The sequence below is a fragment of the Solanum lycopersicum genome, chromosome 11 (assembly GCF_036512215.1).
Source record: "Solanum lycopersicum chromosome 11, SLM_r2.1".
Classification (NCBI taxonomy): domain Eukaryota; kingdom Viridiplantae; phylum Streptophyta; class Magnoliopsida; order Solanales; family Solanaceae; genus Solanum; species Solanum lycopersicum.
Window position 1 is genome coordinate 38,616,845 of NC_090810.1, and position 22,769 is coordinate 38,639,613.

Consider the following 22,769-nt stretch of genomic DNA (forward strand, 5'->3'; position numbering starts at 1 on the left):
TCTTTAAATTATTAATGTTTGTTTCCACGTAATCTTGTATGTAAGATAATATAGTGTTGTAACATTAATGAGGAATTGCGACTTTTATGAAAAATTGTGGCTTTCATGAAAAATTGTGATTTTTATGAGAAAATGACTTTAATGAAGAGTTGCGACTTTTATAAAAAGTTATGACTTTTATGAAAGATTGTGAGTTGTGACCTTCTCGAAGGGTTGCAACTTTTCTAAATAGTTGTAATTTTTCTGATAACACACAATCAACATTTGTTAATACTACCATTTGCTGTCAGTATATAGAGAGATTTCCTCTCAATTTAAAACAACGAAAATCCTGAACCTCATTATCTTCTTCTTCTTCTTCACAATGAAATAATGATCGTTTTTATTTACATTATTAATGTTTGTATGCAAGACATATACTGTAGTTTTAATGACTGATAGATTTTAAATATTGTTTTTATAAATTTCATGTTATTAAATTTTCGCGTGAAGCATGAGTAGTTTTACTAGTATACACATAATTCTAGTTAGCTACCAAATTAATGATTCAAAAACATATTTTATACTTTCTTAAAATCGAGCAAAACACAAACAAGTACATTAATAACTATAGTAACTAATTAATGGTTAAATGACCTTTGAATACTAATTTAGACATAACAAGTTCTAATTAGCTATCAAATAGATAATTCAAAAATATATTGAATATTTTTTATGATTGCGTGAAACGGAAACAAGTATAATATTAACGGTTAAACGACCTCTAATTACTAAAATACGCATAATTCTAATTAGCTACTAAATTATTATTTTAAAAATACATTAAATATTTTTTTTTAATCGCACAAAATACAAATATGTACATTATTAACTACATAACTACTTAACGATTAACGAATATTTAATTTTTTAAATAATACAAATATAACTCTAATTAGCTGCCAAACGAGCAATTGTTTGTGTCAAACCTGTAATAGATCCCTCCAAACGGCTACTCGAATAGTCACACTCCTTGGTTCATATATATATGTATATATATATTTAGCCAAATCCCAGAAGTAGAATGAAATTGTTGTCTGTCTGTTCGAATTGTAGAATGTTAAATTTTTGAGAGCCAAGTTCAATAATGTACTCTTTATGTTGATTGAATTTTGATAACACAAGTTTGGTTTTCATGCCTTTTCTTAGGGTTTAGAGTTGACGGCTGCTTGATTAACAACTGGGATTTTTTTTTTAAATTGGTATATTTCTTTATCTTGGATCGATTCTTCTATAATGTTTGTGGCATAAAGACCCAATTTTTATCCCATTTGAATGAATTTCTAGTGTTTTAAGTACCCAATTTTGAATTCTCTTTAATTCTGGAAGTTTAATCCACTCATAACTACAAAATCTTGGTACTTCCTCCATAGAGGGACTTGTGTTAGGTTTTTGAACTGTAACTTGTTTGAATTACTATATGTATATATGTACCATATGTGTGTGATTGTGTCAATGTAATTAAAATGAACTTTTTTTTTTTGATGTTTGATTGAATGCATCTAAGTTTTGTCTTGAGATTTGGGACACTCTTGGTAGCAGTTATTCAGAAAACTTATAAATGGCATGGCTTGCTATCTAATTAATTCTACACTCTAGTTTTCTACCATGTTTATCTTTGGCATGTTCTTATATATATGTTTCTTTAGCCTTTTGTTTCAGTGTATTACACAAGTATTCTGATGTGAAATCACATATGTTTACCAGGATTGCTTCTGGTTTTGGCCATCCTGCCATGGCTAATAATTCTCAATTCACTGGCATGCAGGTATCCTTTTCAGAAGAATGTTTTCCCCTTTTATTAAATTTAGTTAACTTCATTTTTATTAATAAATTCTATGCTTTTTCTGGTATTTATACATCAAATAGTTTGGTATCTTATCAAATCTGGGTTAGTAAAAACTAAGGTGTATTCTTTTTGTACATGTATACTGGAATTTTCCTCATATCAATGAGTTCATTACTTTATCAAAAGGCTTCTTGGAAGGCATAGTAGTTCTCTGGATGGAGGTGCAATGATTTTGCAATCACTGTCGTTCATATGTGTGTTGTTATAATAGCAAAATTATAGGCTTTCACTGATTTATTTGAGATCTATTAGGAGAGCAAGTGTTCTAGGTTTGATTATATTCAATAATTTGTCTGTATCATACGCATGTTCTATGGGTAGAATCTTTCATCATGCTTATATATGCTTAGACAATATACACAATAGGAAGTACATATTTGTTAAGCCTTTGTTTATTATCCCAATTTGTTTGTATTTTACTCGTGTTTACAGTTGAAATTGAAATAGGAAGAAATTTGAGCCAATAAATAAATTAATTCATTGCTCGGTATGTCGTTGCTATGATAGCCCTTAAGAGAACAAAGAAGTGATATGGTATGTCAGCTGTGGCGGTGGATATTTAGAGTAATAATGATCTGAAAACTGATGTGTTAGTAGGTAAAAGGAACCTACTGAGATAGTCCTATTATCACGTGCCCTTTTGTGCTTAGTCTTTACTATCAACATTGTTTTACCTTGATAGTATTGTTTGCTAAAGTGAGCTCTGTCCCTGTCATTGTCAAGTCATATTCTATATTTAGGTACAAATAATAGTCATAATATTGTGCTCTTAGTAGTGGCTTGGCGAGCATAGAATAGTCGAGAATAGCTTCCATGAGGACTAATATAGGTTGATCCTCTTTCTTGGGGATGCCTATTCCTCCTAAAATATCTAGATAAAAGATTACTTGGTTGGAGTCTTGTTGACTGCCCTAAGGAGAGGATAGAGGACAAGGAGGATGAATAGGTTATCTTTCGCCTTGGAGAGGATACTTATGACTCTCATTTTGGAGCCTAACAACTTTGATTAAACTTATGAGAATGAAGATAAAAAGATCTTAAGGTCTAGTGACAGTGGCTCTTATTCCAATCGTTGGATGTTTTTCCTTAAGTTACTATGTGTCCTTTTTAAAATGAAATAATTTGCTCACTTTGCATCACTTGCCCATTGGTTTGTTTTCTTTATTCTTCTAGCTGATGATGCTTTCCTGTTCCGTACCTTTTCAGTGCAGAAGTTGATACATCTTCTAAGTTTAGACGAGAGTGTGGTGGATGATTTCATAATTGCTAAGTAGCATTTTAGATCTTGTTTCTAAATTTTGAAAAAATGTTTGGAAATTATTTCAAACTGTGTCTATCAAGCTGACCCATTATTTCAACTTCAAACTTGAAATACGGAATCTGAAGTTTGCAAACCAGGGTTTAGGAGTTCCTCTTTTTTTTTTTTTTTTTTTTTTTTGAAGTTCCACTGACAAAACTTCGATTATGTTTCAATTTTCAAACATAACTTTGACTTTCAAATACTTTTTAAAATTAAATTTCAAATATATAAATGAATTCAAATGTCAACCAATTCATCTTTCTCAATAGAAAATATCAATCAATTCATGTCCAAATGCCTACTCAGAGTGTTGCTTTTTTTTTTCTGACTAATTCTCAGTGTTAGTTTGTTTTTGAAGGTTTTGGCATAAGTGAAAAGGTGCAGTACTCTGCAATTCCCTAGGAATGACAAGGAGTACCCTTAAGGGCTGATTTAGATTTTAGACTCTGTGGAGTATAAGGTAGTAGTTGGTTTGGATAGGTGTTCGCTAGATAGTGGGTGGGGTGGGATGATTATACTTCAGATGTCTATCAAAAAGTAATCCCACCTTGATAGAATAACAACTCCAACTTAGGAAACTACTATAGAGTTGCATATTAACTAGCTTTGCTGAAGTCGCACAAATATATTTTGTGGTTTTGTCTAGTTTGACAAAAAAATTGTGTTGAGAAGATGCGTTTTTTTGCACCCAAAACAACATATACTTAGGCCATTAGAATCAGTTGAACCCAAGCCATTAGGTAAAGATGCGTATCATTTTGTCTGTTCTCATCCAACACTGTGACAGATCATCTATTTGTTATGTCTCTTTATTCGCATTTCAAGCTCTGGATTGATTAGATGAAGTCATGAAGAATAACTTTTCATCTCACTATTTGGTTTGGCTTCTAAATTCTGGTCTTGTCCTTCAAATTAATTTAAGGAGTTGTGCATGAATACAAGTTTTCAACATTGCTGCATTGATTAGAAAATCTACATAATATGATTGTAAAGTAGCTTTATTTCTGATTTCATCTGTTCTTCCTTGCATGGGTATATTGGTTGAGAAGCCTCCTATACCTCCTCTGGCTGGTCCTCCTCAGGGTTCTATTCCATCCATGTCACTGCAGGTAAAGTTGTGGAGTTTTGGGATTAATGATTTTTGAGTTCAACAATCGCACGATAACTATTTTCCCCACATTTTTAGCAGTTCCAGCCTATGCTTCCACCCCAGCAGGCACAACCATATGTTTCTGGTTCATCTCAACACTTTCAGCCACTTGGACATGCAAATGTTGTGATGCCTCCTCAACCCCCACAAATCCAATTTCCTCAGCCTATGCAACAGGTTGCTGGTAGACCTGTAGTAGGAGGGCATAATATGTCTCAGGGACCACCTAATCCCCATGATTTTCAGCGAAACCCTCCGATGTCAAATAACCACATGACTGGTTCTGGTGGCCCAGGTTTTCCGCTATCTTCTTCATATAATGTAAGACTTAGAGAAGATCTTTTGTGATTATTATTATGTCAGTGTCGATGTTCCATTCATCATATTGATGAAATTCATCATTTCTGTAACCATCTTCATCTTGTGGTTAATAGCAGGTAAATGCTGATTCATCAAGCTCCCAGTATCAGACACAGATACATGATCATAGGTTTCCATCAGGGGTACAACCCTGGATGCCAACAAGTAATCAGAATGTGAATTCTGCGACAACTATGCAAAATACTGGAGAACTAGCAGCTCCGTTGGTTGTTCCGGTGAGAATTCAATGTGTTTTATTGTACCAATTTTGCTTAAAAATTTTTGGGATCTGTTAATAGGATTTGTAAGTTGAAGGTGACAGGTTCTTTATTTTTTTGGATTTCAGGAAGCAAATAATGGGGTTGACTCTGTTGAGACTACTCCGTCAGATTGGATTGAGCATACTTCTCGAAATGGGAAAAAGTAAGTGATTCCACTTTTTGACTTGTCAGAAAGTAACAGTTAAGGTTAATGGGTGTGAGTTGACTGCAACAGTTGTATTCTGTGATTGTGCAAGTTTTTGTAAGCAAAATAAGATTCCAGTGAACAAAAAGCTGTAATCCGTGGGATACAAGAAAAGGAGCTCTGCAAAAATGTCACTTTTCATTCAGATCCAATCTTTTATACCACTTTGAGTGCCCCAGACATAAAAAGGAGCATTCCGGATTTGGCTTTATGGAATCCTTGCTTTAGGATTATATTCACATAGACTACTCATAAGAATAAGACGTTCAATTCCCTAGAACACGTATGATTGAGGGTCATTAGACCTTTGGCTAATATCAGTCGTTCCCTGAGGAATTCAATATGTGCAGATAGACAGAGAGTGGGGGTGTTTAAGTACCCAGGAGAAATATCTATCACTCTGATAGAAGCTGACGATGCGAGTTTAGAGCTTTCATAATGCTTTTTAGATTGCCTTGGCTAGTGCCATCCACCCACATATTAAATGTGCTACTTAGCTCAGATGTATACTCGTCAGGCAAGTTCACCATAAGCCTGCACATTTTTCCTCTTTATTGCTAGAAATGCCACTTTCCAAGCTTTGTCTCTAAAATATTCTTGTGATCCTGTCGTGAGTCCAAATAGGGTTCTTCACATTGTCTAGCATAACCCAACTGATATCTCCCATGTTTAACATCTTATTCCATGGCCTTGCTATAGTGTAACTTTGGCGAATTAGTAGTGTTTGGTAGAATGCGTACAATAATTGTCTATGCCTAAATGATTCTATCGGGTCACTTTTTACTACCTTTTCTTAAAGGTAAAATAGTTTTACTTATGATAACATTTCTGGAATACAAGTTATGTACCAAAAAGTATAAAATCCATAGAAAGATCTGATTTTTCATGAGAGACACCTTAATCTCTATACAAATTGGATTCTTTCGGGTGCACAAAAAAGAAATTAGAAATAAGAAGCTATTCTTCAATTTTTTTTTGATGACCATGGTGTTCAGGCCAACTTTCGGCGTACCTCGACAAAGTTGCGTGATACCTCCCATCTCCCACCAGACCAAGGCTAGGGCAGCTGAGAATAAACACACCTAGTGTGTTTTATCTCTGTTGGGATTTGATTTTGGGATCTCATGGCTCTCAACCACTTCAATGACCATTAGGCCATACCCTTGGGTGCATTTTTCTTCAAATATACAAATTCACTTTCTATTCGTTCAAAAACTTCCATATTTCTGCCTCTCCAGAACAATATAAGAGTTAGCGGAGCAACATCTTACGCCCTTTGTCTTCTCTTCCTTCTTCGAAAGTGCACCTCAGTAGTGCCTCCTTGACTATTCTTGACATCCTCCATTGTAAGCTGAACCAATTCAAAGTCCCCTCCACAAAATAAGATGCTACCTGACAATGCACAAAGAGATGATCTGTCTTTGCATAAATTCTTATGCATAAAACACCAACAGACGTATGCAATCCTCTTTCGATTCCCCCCAGTTAAGATTGCTACTCTTACTGCCAACCAAGCCAAAAAGACACCTTTCTTGGTGTTCCAGCAATCCAAACTGATAGGTATATGGAGGTTGGGTATTTTCTAGCTAGAAGCTTACTGTAACACTTAACAGGCAATGCAACTTAACTGGGAACCTCCTGTTGCTCCCAAGCCCATCTCCACGACCTGTTCGACAAGAGATGCGGTGACCTTGTAGAGCATTTCAACTAAGCTTTGAGGTTTCACTATGTTCCTAATTTGAAGGTGTTCCTCAATGACCCCCCTCATGCATCCTTACATGTTTGGTCATTTCTTTTTTGGAATGTGAGCCTCAAGATACTCTTTTCACACCACTTGTGTCCCAAAAGTTTTTCATTGTCTCTAGTGCCGTACCCAACTGAAATGTGATTTGTCCACTGAACTCGTCCCTTTACTTCATAATATTACTCTGCAGGTAACATTCAAAAAGAAAAGATGTTTTAGATCCCCTTGATCCCCTTCAACCATTCTATGTTTTCTGCTATCACTCTCCTTCGTTGACCATGTTCCTCAATCTCAAATCTCTGTATCCATTTTCATAGTAGCGCCTTCTTGAAAACACAAAGATCATCTGTGAGGCCTTCCCTTTTCTTTGGTACCATAACTGTCTCCCATCTAATTAATTAAGTGAAGCTCTTAGTCTGGTTTGTTGAATCCCGCAAGTTCCTTTTAAGGCTCTCTAATTTAGAAGTAATACTAACTAGTGCTTGTGGCGGTGACATGAAGCATGTAGGAATGGTCGACAAATTATTCTTTTCTATTTATTCAGTCGTCAGATTTCACCTTGTTTGGTCCTGGTCTGATGGCACAGGCACACCAACGTATATATTGGGTAGAGCTCCAAATCAATATCCTCTATTGCACCACTCAGATGATATCAGATTTTGTGGGGTTGATCTTCAGACGGCATAAGAAACATGTCTCAAATTTTCCAATAGGTGAATGTCTGCATCACAAACTCTATTGTCTTGTCTATGAACAAGTGTTGGATAAGTTGGTCCCCATCACTGTCAAGAAGTTCATCAAGTATCCACCTCTAGTGCTTTGTTTATCATTCTTCTTCCACTAGACCTCTAGTGCTTTGTTTATCATTCTTCTTCCACTAGCACTGGAGAAGGTTCCTCTGTTTCAGTTCTCTTCTTTGTCAAGACATATCATGAGATGCCATTCATCGTTACCAAATTCTACCTGACTATTGATTAGCAGAACTTGATACACCTCTATTGACTTCATTTTTACCCTATTTCTTTACCGTCATTCATCTTTTACATGTGGCTTCATGCTAGTAGGTAATGCTAATTTCAGTATATTTTGATGATCAGTAGGCAATCATGGTCACTATGTTATATATTTCCTTTGGCATTATTACTTAAGCTAATTATAACTTTCTTAATTTTTTGAATTGATTTTTAGATACTATTATAATAGAAGGACAAGAATCTCTAGCTGGGAGAAACCTCTAGAGCTGATGACAGAAATGGAGGTGAGGTTACTTATCATCTACATATTAGTTTTTTGCAAATAATTATGATTAGTTTTTATCCAGTTTCTTGTACTTAACCATAAAAAATGCTATATCCTATTCTTTTTATATGAAGCTTTGTAGACCACTTTTTCTTCCCTAAACATTTGTGATTTCTGCCTAGAGTTTGGTGAGAGAGCAGATCTCTTTGATCTTACTATACTATAGTCTTCATTTGGGATTTGAATTTTCTCATTTTCCAGTATAGTTCTAAAAGTTTTTATATTTAACACCACTGTTCTAAAAGATGGGTTAAGCATATACATGGCATGGTTATATTTGGTTCATTTTTTCGCAGACAATTTTTCTTCTTTTTAATTAATGCAATGTTGTAGCAACATGGAGAGAGGAAACTTGATGTAAGATTTGAGTTCACATTTCTCATTCTGGTATGCAGAAGAACAATTTGGCTGGTTGCACCCAAGTATGTAGCCTAGTGTCAATGAAGTGAATTGAGAACCATGAGGTCTCAGGTTTAATTTCCAGTAGTATAAAGACATTAAGTTATTTCTTACCATCCGTCAAAGCCTGGATGGACAAATTTACCCGGTATAACTACATCATCCATCACACCATTTCCTTGGGTTATAGACCCAAAATACTTGAAACTCCATTTCTGGAGATGACTTAGAGTATGTATCCTCACTTCCATTTTAAAGAAACTTGACAAATATTTACGTATTTAAGATAAATTATAATTAACTAACTATTCAAGTTTATGTTAGCAAGATTTTTATACATGGAATGCTAGTTACTAGCTCTTTTCCAAGAGCTAATTGGGGAGAAAAAACGAATGTTCAGAAATTAATTTCATCGAAAAAGAGCATAACTGTAGCTTATGAGTTTCAAACTTGTCAAATTGAAACAAATCATGATGCTGGGGGCTGTGTCAAGTATCAGATTTAGAACCTCAGTGCAGGATTTCAACACCCTTACCATCACGCTGAAAATCTTGTTTGTGTTAAGGGTGTAGAAGTAACCATAGATTTCTCAAGTCTGTATTGGTAAGACCTCATATATATCAGAATGACCAAGGAAGACACATTTGAGAGTACGACGGACTAACCTATCTTTCTCAGGGGCTAAGTTATGAACAAAACATTCACCCAAGGGTGTGGCCTAGTAGTCAATGAAGTGGGAGAGGAACTATAAGTTCTCGGGTTCAAATTCCAGCGGAGATAAAAAACACTAGATGATTTGTCCCTATCTGTCTAAGGCTTGGTGGACAGAGTTAGCAGGTAGTCTCTGAAATTATTCGAAGTGCACACTAGTTGGCTTGGATACCATGGTTATCAAAAAGAAAGTTATGAAACAGAACATATGCTCCCAAAGACACGAGGGGAAAAGAGTATAGATGTGAATGAGGAAACAATACTGAATAAGAAATCTGATTCTCAATGAAAGATGGATCATACGATTAATTAAATAGCATGATGTGGGAACTGCATTGTGCCAAGTGCAACAGAATATAGGATTGAATGAGAAGAGCGTGAGCAGTTTGGGTGTGCGTACATGATGTCTAATGAATAACTCCTTGGTGCGTCATAAACTGTTGAAACTTGGAGGATAAATATTCTTACTATGAAAAGTACGAATAGAAACACAAAATTGATTTTGTATTTTAGCACAAAACCTCTTAAATATAGAAAATAACTCAAAACGATCTTTCAATGCGAAATCCAAGTACATCTTGGATTAGCATCAATGAAAACTTACGAAATAACAAATTCCTATGGTTGAACCGACTCTACTAGGACTCCATATCATAATGAACTAATGAAAAAACAGAGTTTGCACGACTCAGAACACTATGTGGAGAGGTAGTGCAGGTGTGTTTTCCAAGCTGATACAACTTACAATTTAATGTTGGCAGACTAGACAAACTAGCATCTTCTGTTGGTTGAATAACCTCGGATGTCCCAAATGTTTGTGAATTAAGTTTCGAGGATCTGTAATTGGACATGTTGCGGAGGAATTAGTAGCGGTAAGGTTGTAGAAACCTTGTGGTTCATGCCTTGCACCAATGGTCTGTCTCGTGCTCCTTGATAACAAAAGAATCGCAGAGAAATACTATGCATTTAAGGCACAGTCAAACAACTGACGGATGGAAGAATAAAATGACAACTAGGAATATAAAGAACAGATTTAGAGTGAGTGACTGACGAAGAATTGGAAATTCACATGTTCAGTGAATTTTGCTTTTGTTGGGATCCCATTGGCTAAAGTAACAATAGGAAGAGACTGAATGCATAAGTATTTGACTGAAGTGATTAATTAATAGAAATGTGATCACAAGCGCTCGAGTCCCTGATCACAGTCCAAGGGTATTAGACTGTGAAATACAGGCAAAATATTTACGTGTGATGTCAAACCCTTGATTACTGGCGATGTCAGTCTAAGCAACATGCACATTCTTGGGTGGTCGATGCTGCAGGGAAACACATACTTCATGAGTGTGTCCAAGCCTATTACAATAACTACACTTAAATTGAAATCTTCCACAATGACCTCTTCGATGTTGGTTCTCCATAGACAGGGATGTCGATTTTCTGTTATTTGAGATGCAAGAATAGAGAAGTTAACAGTTGTTGATGAGTTCACTATGTGAATGCTGATGCGTCAAGGTGAAGTAATCGAGAGAATACTTCATCAATTGTAGGGATAGTGGGACTGATAAAAATCTGGTCACACACAGAATTAAGGTCATTCAGAAGTCCAACAAGTGTAAGAACTAGAGACAGTGTCTTTCGTTGCTCCTGTTTTTTTCCAACACTAGCAGTAACTAACATCAAATTTTCGAATTTCTCCCCGACTGCTTGTACTGTCCCAAGTAAGTAGACATATCCATTTTCTGTTTCTTTAAGTTTGTCATTTGAGATAACACATCATAAAAAATAGATATGTCATTAGTGTGTAAAGTGGGGCCTTTTTTCAAATATAGTAACATGTCTGGAGTGGACAAATTTATTTGGGCGGATTAGGCTTCCGGTGATTGAAATCTGCAGAAAATGGAGGGATTGGCTCGGAATTACTGGGCGAGACCCCACAGGGAGAAAAACAGCTGAAAAGTGATTACAACAGGCATCACACGCTGGCATGTATGTCTGACACACCATCGGTATTGGAGCTCCGGAGGGCGAGTGGATGGGGTTCTGCCAGAACTGCTTTTTGGGGTTTGGTCACCGGAGCTTTGTGAATCTCGTGGTATTATTAGTTTTTAGAGAACACTGGTAAAAAGTGGAATTGATGTGGACAACTACTTAGGTCATTGGAAAATGGTACGGTGACTGAAATTTTCTTCCCAAAGAAGCTGGTATTTTACACAACTATATTTTCTCACCAAGGAACAGATACCGTGTGAGAAAGCATTGGAAAATATTATTACTGATAAAAAAGCACCAGAAATACGGCATTACACTAAGCCCTATTTGTATTATATTCTACATAGTACATAGTAATCCTTTTCCAGGATTGTTCTGCTTGAAGTTGCTGATTTCTACTCTCGAGATACTGTTTATGTTCAATTTTTTTGACTTCACCTGCTTTCATGCTGTTTTCATTGGGGACAGAGGGCAGATGCATCAACTGACTGGAGAGAATTTACAAGTCCTGCGGGAAGAAAGTGTGTAACTTATATATTTTCTAGTCCTCTTTCCTTCTTCTATAGTGGGTATTTTTGTGTGCTATTTATGCATAATGCTGAGTGCTTTGATTATTTTCTGCAGGTATTACTACAACAAGGTTACTAGAAAGTCAAATTGGAAAATGCCTGATGAAGTCAAGGTGATGTTAGATTTTAAATCCAATAAGGGTTTGTTCCTTGCTTTGAATGACATGATAAAAAAGGACAATATTCTGTTTTCTCTGATACTCTGTTTCTCACAAAATCTAAATATTTATACATTCGCAGTTGCTAAGCGTGATAAGAAGGAACAATATTCTGTTCTCTTGGATACTCTATTTCTCATAAAATCTAATTATTTATACATTTACAGTTGGCTCGTGAAAAGCACACTGTTTCGCACGCCTCTGATTTTGGATCCATTTCTAGTGTTAAAACATCATCCCCGGGTGCAGATGGCTCATTTGTCTCGGCACAAGGAGCTATGACAAGCCCAATTGCTGTGTCACCAGTTGCTAACTTACCAACTATCGTGGCTTCAGAATCAAGTTTATCTGGTAAGCTTTCTTCTCCGACGGTTGACGCAGTCGAAATGCAGAACTCTTCAGAACCTGCTTCGCCAGCTGTTGCTAATTCAGAGAAAATTGGAATAACAGTAACCTTGGGAAATTCTGTCGTGATACCAGCGTATGCTTTCAGATTTATATGTTCTAAATTTGCCTCTGGCTTGTATTTGCTATCTTATTTATATTTCAATTTCTGCAGTCGTTCTGAGACTACTTCAGCTCAAGATGAAGTAGCGTGTGATGATGGAGCTTCACCGGACAATAGGGAGGTACATTGCCCTTTTGAAACACTTATGCGATGATTTGATTACTATTGGTTAAAACCAAGAAAGATTTTCTTAGCTGCAATGCTGGATGTGGATCTAGTCTGTAGTGCAGTTGTTAGTCACCTGCTAACCGGTGAAAGTTATGCTCCATGAGCTTCTCTTTTGTATTTTGTGCTTGATGTTGTACCTGAAATGCAGGAAGTTAAGCATGTTGCTGCAATAACTGGAATAGGAAGTGCTGCTCCATCAGAAGAGAAAACAGTCGAGCTGGGACCATTAGTTTATGAGAGCAAAGTGGTATATTTGATTATTGTTTTATTGTCACTTTTAATGTATGTTCTAAAAATTACTCTCCCTCCAATTTTAAGTATCTGATTTTATTGCCTTGGCTTATTGCTTCTTTTGCTTGTTATGATATCCTTTTGCACATTGTTTTCAACACTTTACTGCTAAATTTAGGAGGCAAAGAATGCATTCAGAACTCTTTTGGAATCTGCTAATATTGGGTCTGACTGCACATGGGATCAGGTTATTACTTGCTTATTTTGTGCATACTGTGAACAATCAAGGAATATCATCTGACATGAATTGTATTTGTCAGGCCATGAGAGCAATAATCAATGATCGAAGATATGGTGCTCTAAAATCCCTTGGTGAGCGGAAGCAAGCTTTCAATGAGGTATCTCTCCGAGTAGGCATTCAGTAATGCCGTAGTTGGTGGAAAATTTCTCTTTCCAGTTTGCAATAATTGGCTACATAACAAATATCTGGAATGGGTTAATTGCTTCTTCAATGTTTCAGCATATTCTATTCCAAAAAGAATTAAGGTCTATTGCTATTATGTAAGTTCTGTGTTCTGTTCCAGTATCTGAGCCAAAGGAAAAAACTGGAAGCTGAAGAGAGACGTGTTAAACAGAAAAAAGCTCGGGAAGATTTCAGGATAATGTTAGAAGTAAGTGGAATTTTCTTCTGCCAGTGTCTTTCATTCGATATATCAGAATGTGTAAGAGGCTGGTATATCTCACTTGTTCAAAAGAAAAATTGATATTTTTCACAACAATTTCTGTTATTCTCAATCTTACAGGATTGCAAGGAGCTGTCACCATCCTCAAGATGGAGGTTTGTCTTTCATTTGTAATGCTAAGTTGTCTGCTGCTTGTTTTTTAATGTTGGTCATTGTTTGTATTTCTTTTGTAACTGGAAGTTGCTTTATTATTTGTGTAAGTTTCATTTAATCCACTAACTATCTGCTGTTGATTATTCAGTAAGGTAATTTCTATATTCGAACATGATGAACGTTTTAAAGCTGTTGAGCGAGCTAAAGACCGTGAGGACCTTTTTGAAGATTATAAGGAGGAACTTGAGAAAAAGGTGAAGCTCCTTTCAATGAACTTTCTCATATGATTGTTTCTGTTAGACACTCAGATTGGTAAAGTGTGTGGGCTGTAGTTCATATGGTCTTTGGTTCCTCACAAGTTGAATGTGCGTTTCAGTTTGAGATAGACACAAGTCCAATATTCTAAACATGGCATTAGAGGCAGATCTATCCTGATGTTAGACTATTAGATGTTAGCCATCTAGGTCCTGATGCTATAGATGTCAAATCTTGCTGTGCGATTAATGGATTAAATCCCACATCGGTAAGGTGTATGGGCTGTAGTTTCCTTGTATGAGTTTGGACAATCTTCACCACTTGACCTAGCTTTCGAAGTAGAGTTCGGTCCATGGTGCATTTCATTAACAATATTCATTCCATACCCTCTGCAGGATGTCTTTTAGTTGTTCCTTTGTTTTTTGTTCTAGAGCAGAATGACGAAGTGCTGTAAAATGTGCAACTTAAAATCTAGTATTCTTTGAATACATTATTAATGGTTTATCAAGGGGACACCACATTTAATTTGTTCACCATTGATATTCAATTTTAATGGCGTTATTGGCATTCCTACACACAGTTTCTTGTCTTCACTCTTTCGTCTTTCATGTTTTGCATGTTATTTTGCTTAAAACTATGATATGCTTCTTCCTCCCCTCCGCCCCAAAAATAGAAGAAGCTTTTTAATACTTTCATGCACCTGTAGTTCAAGTCTCTTTTTAGATATGGTCTGCTTTAAAGAGAATTTTTATTCTATTACTTTGTACTGGATTTTTATTAGGAGCGTGCAAGGGCATTGGAGGAGCAGAAGCGCAATAGAGTGGAGTATTTAGAATTCTTAAAATCCTGTGACTTTATTAAGGTATCAGTTCTAGTGGAATTAGCATCAGTTCCCATGTTATGTTTTATATTTCCAGGAGGTATAACTTCATTGTTGCTGACTGATTTTGTTCAGGCCAGTAGCCAGTGGCGGAAAGTTCAGGACCGCTTAGAAGCTGATGAAAGATGCCCCCGCCTTGAGAAAATTGACCGCTTGGAGATTTTCCAGGTAGTTATCATTTTCTAATAAATTATAAATAGTTATTTTCAAACATCTCATTTGTATGCCCCAGCTTTGAAGTTATGTTGCAATCTTTTCTGTATTAGGAATATATACGTGATTTAGAGAGGGAAGAGGAGGAGCAAAGGAAACTGCGGATGGTATATTGTTAATTAAACTCTGCGGTTAATTTTTAATTCATCTTTGGAGACTGATTTATCTGTTTCTCACTGGACATACACCATGGATTCAAATAGGAAGAATTGAGGAAAGCTGAACGTAAAAATCGTGATGAATTCCGAAAACTGATGGAAGAGCATGTTGCTGTGGGAATGCTTAATGCAAAAACTATCTGGCGTGATTATTGCATCAAAGTTAGTGATTCTTTCTTAGTTTCAGTGATAGTGATTACCTTCACGAGTTCCCTTTCTGTCTCTTTGAATTTCACATCCAAGAGTTTCTCTCTTTATTTTGTGCTTGCAGATCAAAGATATAGCTGCATATCAGGCTGTCTCATCAAATACTTCAGGGTCATCAGCAAAAGACTTATTTGCAGATGTCGTGGATGAGCTAGATAAACAGGTGAAATAGGTTGCTAATAGGTGTATCGAATTGTGTTAACTACATTATTACAGTGTGGCCTGAACCCTAGCCCTAGCCCCTATTTATAGTGCACAAAGAATTGAGATAGCCTAACTCTGATACCATGTTGAGGAGTGGATCTTAATGAGAAAAAATATTATTGAATTGTGTATCTGCATTATTACACTGAGCCCTATTTTTAGACACTACATTTCAATCCTGTTCCATGTTGGATACCATATACAAATCCTATTCCTACTCCTCTCAAGCTGGTTCGAACAAGTCATATGTACCGAGCTTGTAACAGATGTAACTTCTATGAGGAGGGACTTGATGAGAATATCTGCAGATCACTCGACTTCACAAATTTTGTAACAATATTTCCAGAGAGCGTCTTTTCTTTGACAACAATCAATCTCAATGTGCATAGTCCTCCGGTGAAATACCGGATTTGATGCGGTGTGAAGGCTGTTTTGTATCACTCACAAGTTCCATATGATAGATTTCTCCACATCTTAGTTCTCTGAGCAACTGTTTAATCCATACTAGCTCACAAGTTGCTACAACCATTGCTCTGTTTTCTGCTTCTGCACAAGATCGAGCAATCACTCTCTGTTTCTTACTCTTTTAGGACACCAAATTACCTCCAACTGACACACAATATCTAGATATGAACATCTATCAGAAGATAATCCTTGTCCATCATCGTCTAAACCATTGCTTGATATTCTGCTTCTACACTAGATTGAGCAACCACACTGTATTTCTTTTCGAGGCCACCAAATTATCTCCAACTAACCATAATATCTAGATGTAGAACGTCTATTGGAAGATGAAAGGCCCATCATCGTCTATATATCCAACAATCTGCTCATGGCCTTGATCTACCTAGAGCTGATTTTATAAATTGCAGAATGTTGACAACTGAATTCCATTGATTATCACAGGAAGAATTCATAAATTGACTTAGAACACTCGCAAGAAAAGAAATGTCAAGTCCAATCACCGTGAGATATTCAAACTTACCAACTAACTGCCAAGATCTTTCAGGATCGTTGAGTGGCTCACCCTTTCCTGGCTAGAGTTTAGCATTCGGATCAATAGGAGTATCAATAGGTCTACATCCTATTCTTATAGTATCCTTAAGAATGTCTTAGGCATACTCGCGTTGCGAAATAACAATAGTGTAGGAATATCATACATTCCCTTGGAACACTGTCATTTCTTGTACCATAGCTTCATTCATTTCTCTGGATATCCATTTACTTTTCTGACAGTATCCGAGCTAAAAAGACCTTCCTGTGTATTAGCTGTCCTCTGGCTTTAGTACCTGATGAATTTTTCAATCTAGCCAACCCTAACAAATGCCATTTCAGGGACAATGATAACTGATCTTCTCCTTCCCTGATTGCTTAATAATGGTTATACTACGTCCTTGTTTGTTATAGTTTCTCGAGCAGAAGAACTCTGAGAAGTGATCATGAAACTTTCATGTTTTCACGTTGTTTCCTTTAACTTGTGAGGCCTCCTTTGTAGTGTCATACAGTCACACCATTGTCTTCCAGATATGAGTTGTTCTTTTGATCAAGTTTCGACCACGTTACATCCATTTGTACCACACCCAGCTTTGGTTTCACTTCCATGATATCGTGCGACTTAAAACCCAACGCAAACTATTTTGTGTCGCTAACCATCTTAACTGGACCAAGTACTTAGTGCTAGAACCCCCCCCCCCCCCCACCACCACCACACACACACACAGGTATTTGAAATGAAATGCAAGTAAGGCTTATAAAACTCAGCCTCGGAAAAAGTGCCCAAGAGCATCTCTGCTTCTCTAATGTAAAGTATAAAGTTGCATCTCCCTCATTATGACTTTTTTGGCTGTAATCGACACTTGCGACTGGCTAAACGATATATCGTTTCATCCTCTGCCCCTCCCAAAAAGAATTGAAGTTGAACGTTCAAATGTTATTAGCATTTATCTCTTTGCTTGATGAAAGAGGTAGTTTATGCTAGTATCCTAGCATAGTATTGATCCTGTTCATACTCTCTTTCAGTGATTGAATTTGGTAATGTTTTCTTGAGTTGGGCTTTTGTGGTGGGATGCATCCTTTTTCCCCCTTTTAAGATAAAAATGCCACCATCTATTTTTTGAAGTTTGTGTGCATAAATGACTCTTGTTAACAGAGTCTTCAATTTTTTTTTTTACTATTATCCAACAAGTGGTGCTTGATTCTTTAAAGTTTGTGGGCATAAATGACTCTTGTTAACAGAGAGAGCCTCCAAATTTTTTTTACTAATATCCAAAGAGTGGTGCTTGATTTTCCTTCAGTTTAACTGATCGATGCAATCATGTTTATCTGTCAATTGCATTTGTGATATTGTAGATGACTCACTTTGAACAAATGGAGAAATGTTGGTGTTCATTTTTGTATCATACTTTTGTTACTGATACATCATTCTGAATTTGTGTTACTTGTATGTTGCTTCAGTATCTTGATGACAAGTCACGAATTAGAGATGCAGTTAGGATGACCGAGGTAATCATCACTCTTCATTTTTAACCTCTGTTGTGCTTCAGCTAGTACCTAATGTTTGTGAGCCGTCTCTGTTTTCAGATTGGGCTGACATCAACCTGGACGCTTGACGATTTTAAGGATGCAATAGCAAAGTATATTAGCTCTCCACCAATATCAGATACAAACTTAAAGGTCTAATTATGGCTAAGCACTCTATACTGTTTCACATCGACCCTTGTTAGAATTGAATGTTATGTGAAATTAAAGAACACCATTCACTAAATGGCTTTCTATATACTTGTCCTCTTTTTTTTTGTCGTGGGGATAGGTGCTTGTAAGTTGAGTGGACTGAGTGCTAGCATAAGTAAACCTCCACGTCATATTTCATTGGAAGTTGGTTAGTTTGTGAAAGCTAAATTGGGAACTCCTACGTAGTCATCTGTGGTTAGTGGCATCTTCCTTTAGTATCAACCACATAACCCATACCATATACAATTTTGGATCTACTTGTAATGGAGTTTATAGAAGACTTGCATGTCAATTAGCAAGTAAACCTGAAACCTTCAGACAAAAAGACAAGGACCACATTGATCAAATACTTGGTGTTAGCGTTTGCTTCCAGTTCTTCAGTTTTTGTACTATTTCTTCTAGTTAGTTTATTTATTTCCTGGATGGTGGTACTTAATATTACACCTACAGCACATATTTTAAGTTGCTTAATACAAAGCAATTTGCTTGGTAGTTTTCTGTTTTTATGGTTAGTGGATAAGAATTTTTACTCTATGAAAGATGAACAGCACAACTGGATGATATCAAAATCATATTCTATTTTTGTAATGAAGATATTCTCTCATTTTTCAAATATCATTTGGGTTTTGGAGTTTATTTATGTATATGGTGTGTAATTTATGTACGTGGGAAATGTGAATATCGTTTGGCTTTTACCCTACACAAGTGGTTAAACAGCATAACTGGATGATTTCAAAATCATTTTCTAATTTTGTAATGAGGATATTCTCTCATTCTTCAAATATCATTGCTTTTGGAGGTCATGTATGTTCATGATGTATAGTCTATGTTACGTGGGAAATGTCAATTGCAAGGGGTATGTTGAAGAATTTGTGCTTCAACAGTGGGTTGGTCTTTTTTACTATACTTTCAATATCTCCAAACTTTTGTAAGGCATTTTATATTACGTGAGGAGTTTCTCCAAAAATATGGTAATAGTACTTTACATTATATCTCCCTTGCCTTCCAAACGGAGGAATAAGAGGATATACACATGTATTATGCTGAATTGTCTACCATGCTTTTCTAAACATGGATTATACTGAATCTTCTACCATGCTTCATTTCTAAACTTTATATTTTACACTTTTGAGCTTTCTGGGTCATTGAGTATTGAATGTGCATATTTCATTTTTGTAGCTTGTCTTTGAAGAGTTACTGGAAAGGGCCAGGGAGAGAGAAGAAAAAGAAGCTAAAAAGCGTAAACGTCTAGCAGATGAGTTCTATGAACTTCTTCATGCTTCAAAGGTATATTAAACAGTTAACAATCTCACATTGCAATGGATGGGATCCCATGATGTTTGCCTTTAAACCATAATCTATTTTTTGTTGTGGTTGCAGGAAATTACTGCATCGTCAAAATGGGAGGACTGCAAGTCCCTCTTTGGAGATAGGCAAGGACCTACTTTCACTTTTATTGATCTAGAATTAGTAATCAAGGCTGCAAAAGTCACATCTTTGGAGATTGATAATTGATATTATATTCAAGGACTAATATCTCCTTCAATATTCTAAACTGAGTAATTCACACAATCTAGAAAGTACCTTAGCATAATAGATTTGATGAATAATTTGGTGCTTTATATTCCTCATCATTTAAGTAGGTCATGTCTTTTATAGTAAAACATGAATTATCATTTCACTAAGTCACTTTTAATGCTACTGTATCACTCAAGAAATGGGTTGATATCAATTATTAGCTGTTCCAACACTCGGAGTGTTCAAAGCTCTAGCAGTTGCTAATTTTTTTATTTTTTATTTCTGATACTTGTGATTGTTTCAAGCTTCTAATGAAATGCTCTTGCTATATACTTTTTTATTCATAATCTCACAATTCTCATTATGTAGTAACATTGAATGTGGATTTCTTTGCTGTTATTATTTTACAGGATAACGGGTGACGAGAGCTTGCTGCTAGAAATATTTGACAAATTTGTTAATGAGCTAAAAGAAAAGGCAAAAGAGAAGGACCGGAAGCGTCAAGAGGATAAGGTACTTGAATTACTATAAACCCTAATTTCTCCTGCTAATTTCGGGCGGGTGTAGTAGATGTGGTGTGGGCGTGATTGTGGTTGATATGGTTTGTGATTGGAGTTGTGGTGTGGTTGTGATTGTAGTTGATATTCTAGCCACTTCATGTGAATTCCCTGCTGAACAAACATGCCAAACCATGTAATTACAACCAAATCCAATTACAAGTTGGCCCTCCAAACACGGACCAAGAGTTCTCTCTCTCTTTTCACAACCTATATGAAATTTTCAAGTTTCTTTGTTGTATTGAGTGTGAGACAATTGATTTACAAATTCAATATTTTCAAAGATGTTTGGGCTTGCTGGTTATTAAAATGATAATTAATACAGCTGCTGGTGTGAGGCAATAATGTTTCGTAAGATTTTGGGCTTGCTGTAGTTACTAAATGGAAGATTGATATAGCTGATGGTGTGAGGCAATAAAGACCTTTGAGTTTGGCACTATCTTCCACACGATTCCTTTCTTGAATCTTGTGAAGGTTCCATACTCCCATTATTCCCAATAGAAAGCCACTGTTCATAACGGATAGCTAAAAAACTCTGTATTCAGTTGAAGTTCACTGGCTCTGACATGTCAAGTTTTAATCTGCAGGCAAGAAAAGAGAAGGAAAGGAAAGATAGAGAAAAGAAGAAGGAAAAACATAGAAGGGATAAACACAGAGGGGATAAGAGCAGGAAAGAGAGAGAAAGAAGCAAGAGAGATAGTTCAGACAGTGACAAGGAAATCAGAAGGTCAGGAAGTGACAGAGATAAGAGAGACAGTGACAAGGAGATTAAAAGGTCAGGAGATAAGAAGATCAAAAGGTCAGACAGTGACAAGGAGATCAAAAGGTCAGACAGTGACAAAGAGATCAAAAGGCCAGGAAGTGAAAGAGATAAGAGAGACAGTGACAAGGAGATCAAAAGGCCAGGAAGTGAAAGAGATAAGAAAGACAGTGACAAGGAGATCAAAAGATCAGGAAGTGACAGAGATAGGAAACATCGCAAGCGGCATAGACATTCCTCTGATGACGATGACAGCGAGAAAGATCATTCAAGAAGTTCTTACAGACGTGGAAGTGATTATAAGAAAGTGAAACAGGTCTGATATCATCATTGAAAATATCTGAAGATTAGACACGTTCGTTTTTGCAACTCTGAATCTTTCTTATGTATTGAGCTTTGATGTAATAGATGGACCTACACAGACGGAGTTTGGAAGCTGATTCAGAGGGCAAGCGCAAAAAAAGAAAACGAGATCATCGGAGTGATTCTCATAGGGAAAGTGACGATGAAGATCACAAAGACTGGGAATCCGGCGATGATGTAGAAGTTTAGTAGCTTTTTGTCTTCTTTTTCAAAATGATTTCTCAAATGCGCTTTTCATTGTGTACATATTATAATGTATCATGGTTTACTATCACCTTCCCCCAACCCCCCTAAAGAAAATAAACAGAAATCATAGTACTTGATGATAATGTTGTTTGGCATTTAGTTGTAGCAAAGTCAATTCTGTCTTCTCATCCTTTGGTTAGCATTATTTTTGCGGGGGATATAATTAGGAAGGTACTGATTTACTTATCGACTGAACTATTATTTGACTAGTTAGAAAATTCTATGCAGTGAAGCAACATAAGTTAGTTATAGGGGTGGTAATTGTGCGGGTTGGGTCAATTTTGGTAGTGTTCTTTAGGTCTTTGGCACTTCACAGATGTCTTATTATGTAGTGTGAATGATATTGTTGAGGTGAAACCATTATTTAGGAAAGGAGCCAGGGTACTAAAATAATTTCTGAAATGCATTTGAGGTCAACTTATAATAGGCATGACGTTTACATCATGCTCCCTTTTATAGTTGATCACTTTGAACCTAGTAAATGTATGCTCTCTGGGTGCTTTAGAGTTTTTGATTAATTAAGGCTGGAGTCCTTATGGAAGCATGCTATTATCTGTGTATAAACAAAAGGATAGATACTCTTTAGAATCAAGCTAAATTTGTATTAGGTTCACTTCACTTACAAGAGCACCCATCTCAGTTCCAATATGACTATTATTTGAGTAACACTACTTGATCTTGATATGATTGTTCTATGTTCAAAGTGCCATTCTAGTTGAACCATCATTATGTCTAATATTTTATTAAGCAGAAATTGATTTGTATCTCTAATGATATAGTAGTAGAAAAGAGAGCTTATTTTTGCATTTTCAAGAAAGTAAAGTTACAATACTGATTCAGGGCTGAGCTGCATTATTTTTTGCCATGCATCCTCCTCCCTCAATGTTTTGTTTTGCTACATGT

General features: G+C 36.2%; 1 protein-coding gene across 4 annotated transcripts; it reads left to right on the forward strand.

The window, feature by feature from the left end:
* Positions 1-940: 940 nt before the first annotated feature.
* On the forward strand, positions 941-21,994 carry LOC101267083 (pre-mRNA-processing protein 40A). Of its 4 annotated transcripts, none has more exons than XM_010314777.4 (29): positions 941-1,241; positions 1,747-1,807; positions 4,238-4,297; positions 4,375-4,659; positions 4,776-4,934; positions 5,045-5,121; positions 8,096-8,165; positions 11,774-11,826; positions 11,930-11,987; positions 12,200-12,513; positions 12,592-12,661; positions 12,857-12,955; positions 13,118-13,186; positions 13,260-13,337; positions 13,524-13,610; positions 13,743-13,777; positions 13,924-14,029; positions 14,812-14,892; positions 14,986-15,078; positions 15,177-15,230; positions 15,327-15,443; positions 15,553-15,651; positions 18,147-18,194; positions 18,273-18,365; positions 19,602-19,709; positions 19,803-19,855; positions 20,351-20,453; positions 21,085-21,573; positions 21,666-21,994. In XM_010314777.4, the coding sequence occupies exons 2-29, from the start codon at positions 1,775-1,777 to the stop codon at positions 21,807-21,809; spliced, it is 3,135 nt and encodes a 1,044-aa protein (XP_010313079.2). In that variant the 5' UTR covers positions 941-1,241; positions 1,747-1,774; the 3' UTR covers positions 21,810-21,994. The 4 variants fall into 4 exon arrangements, with proteins under 4 accessions (XP_010313079.2, XP_004250825.2, XP_069147807.1 ...); XM_004250777.5 differs by having other exon boundaries at positions 954-1,241; positions 4,378-4,659; positions 4,773-4,934; XM_069291706.1 differs by having other exon boundaries at positions 956-1,241; positions 4,378-4,659.
* Positions 21,995-22,769: the final 775 nt, after the last annotated feature.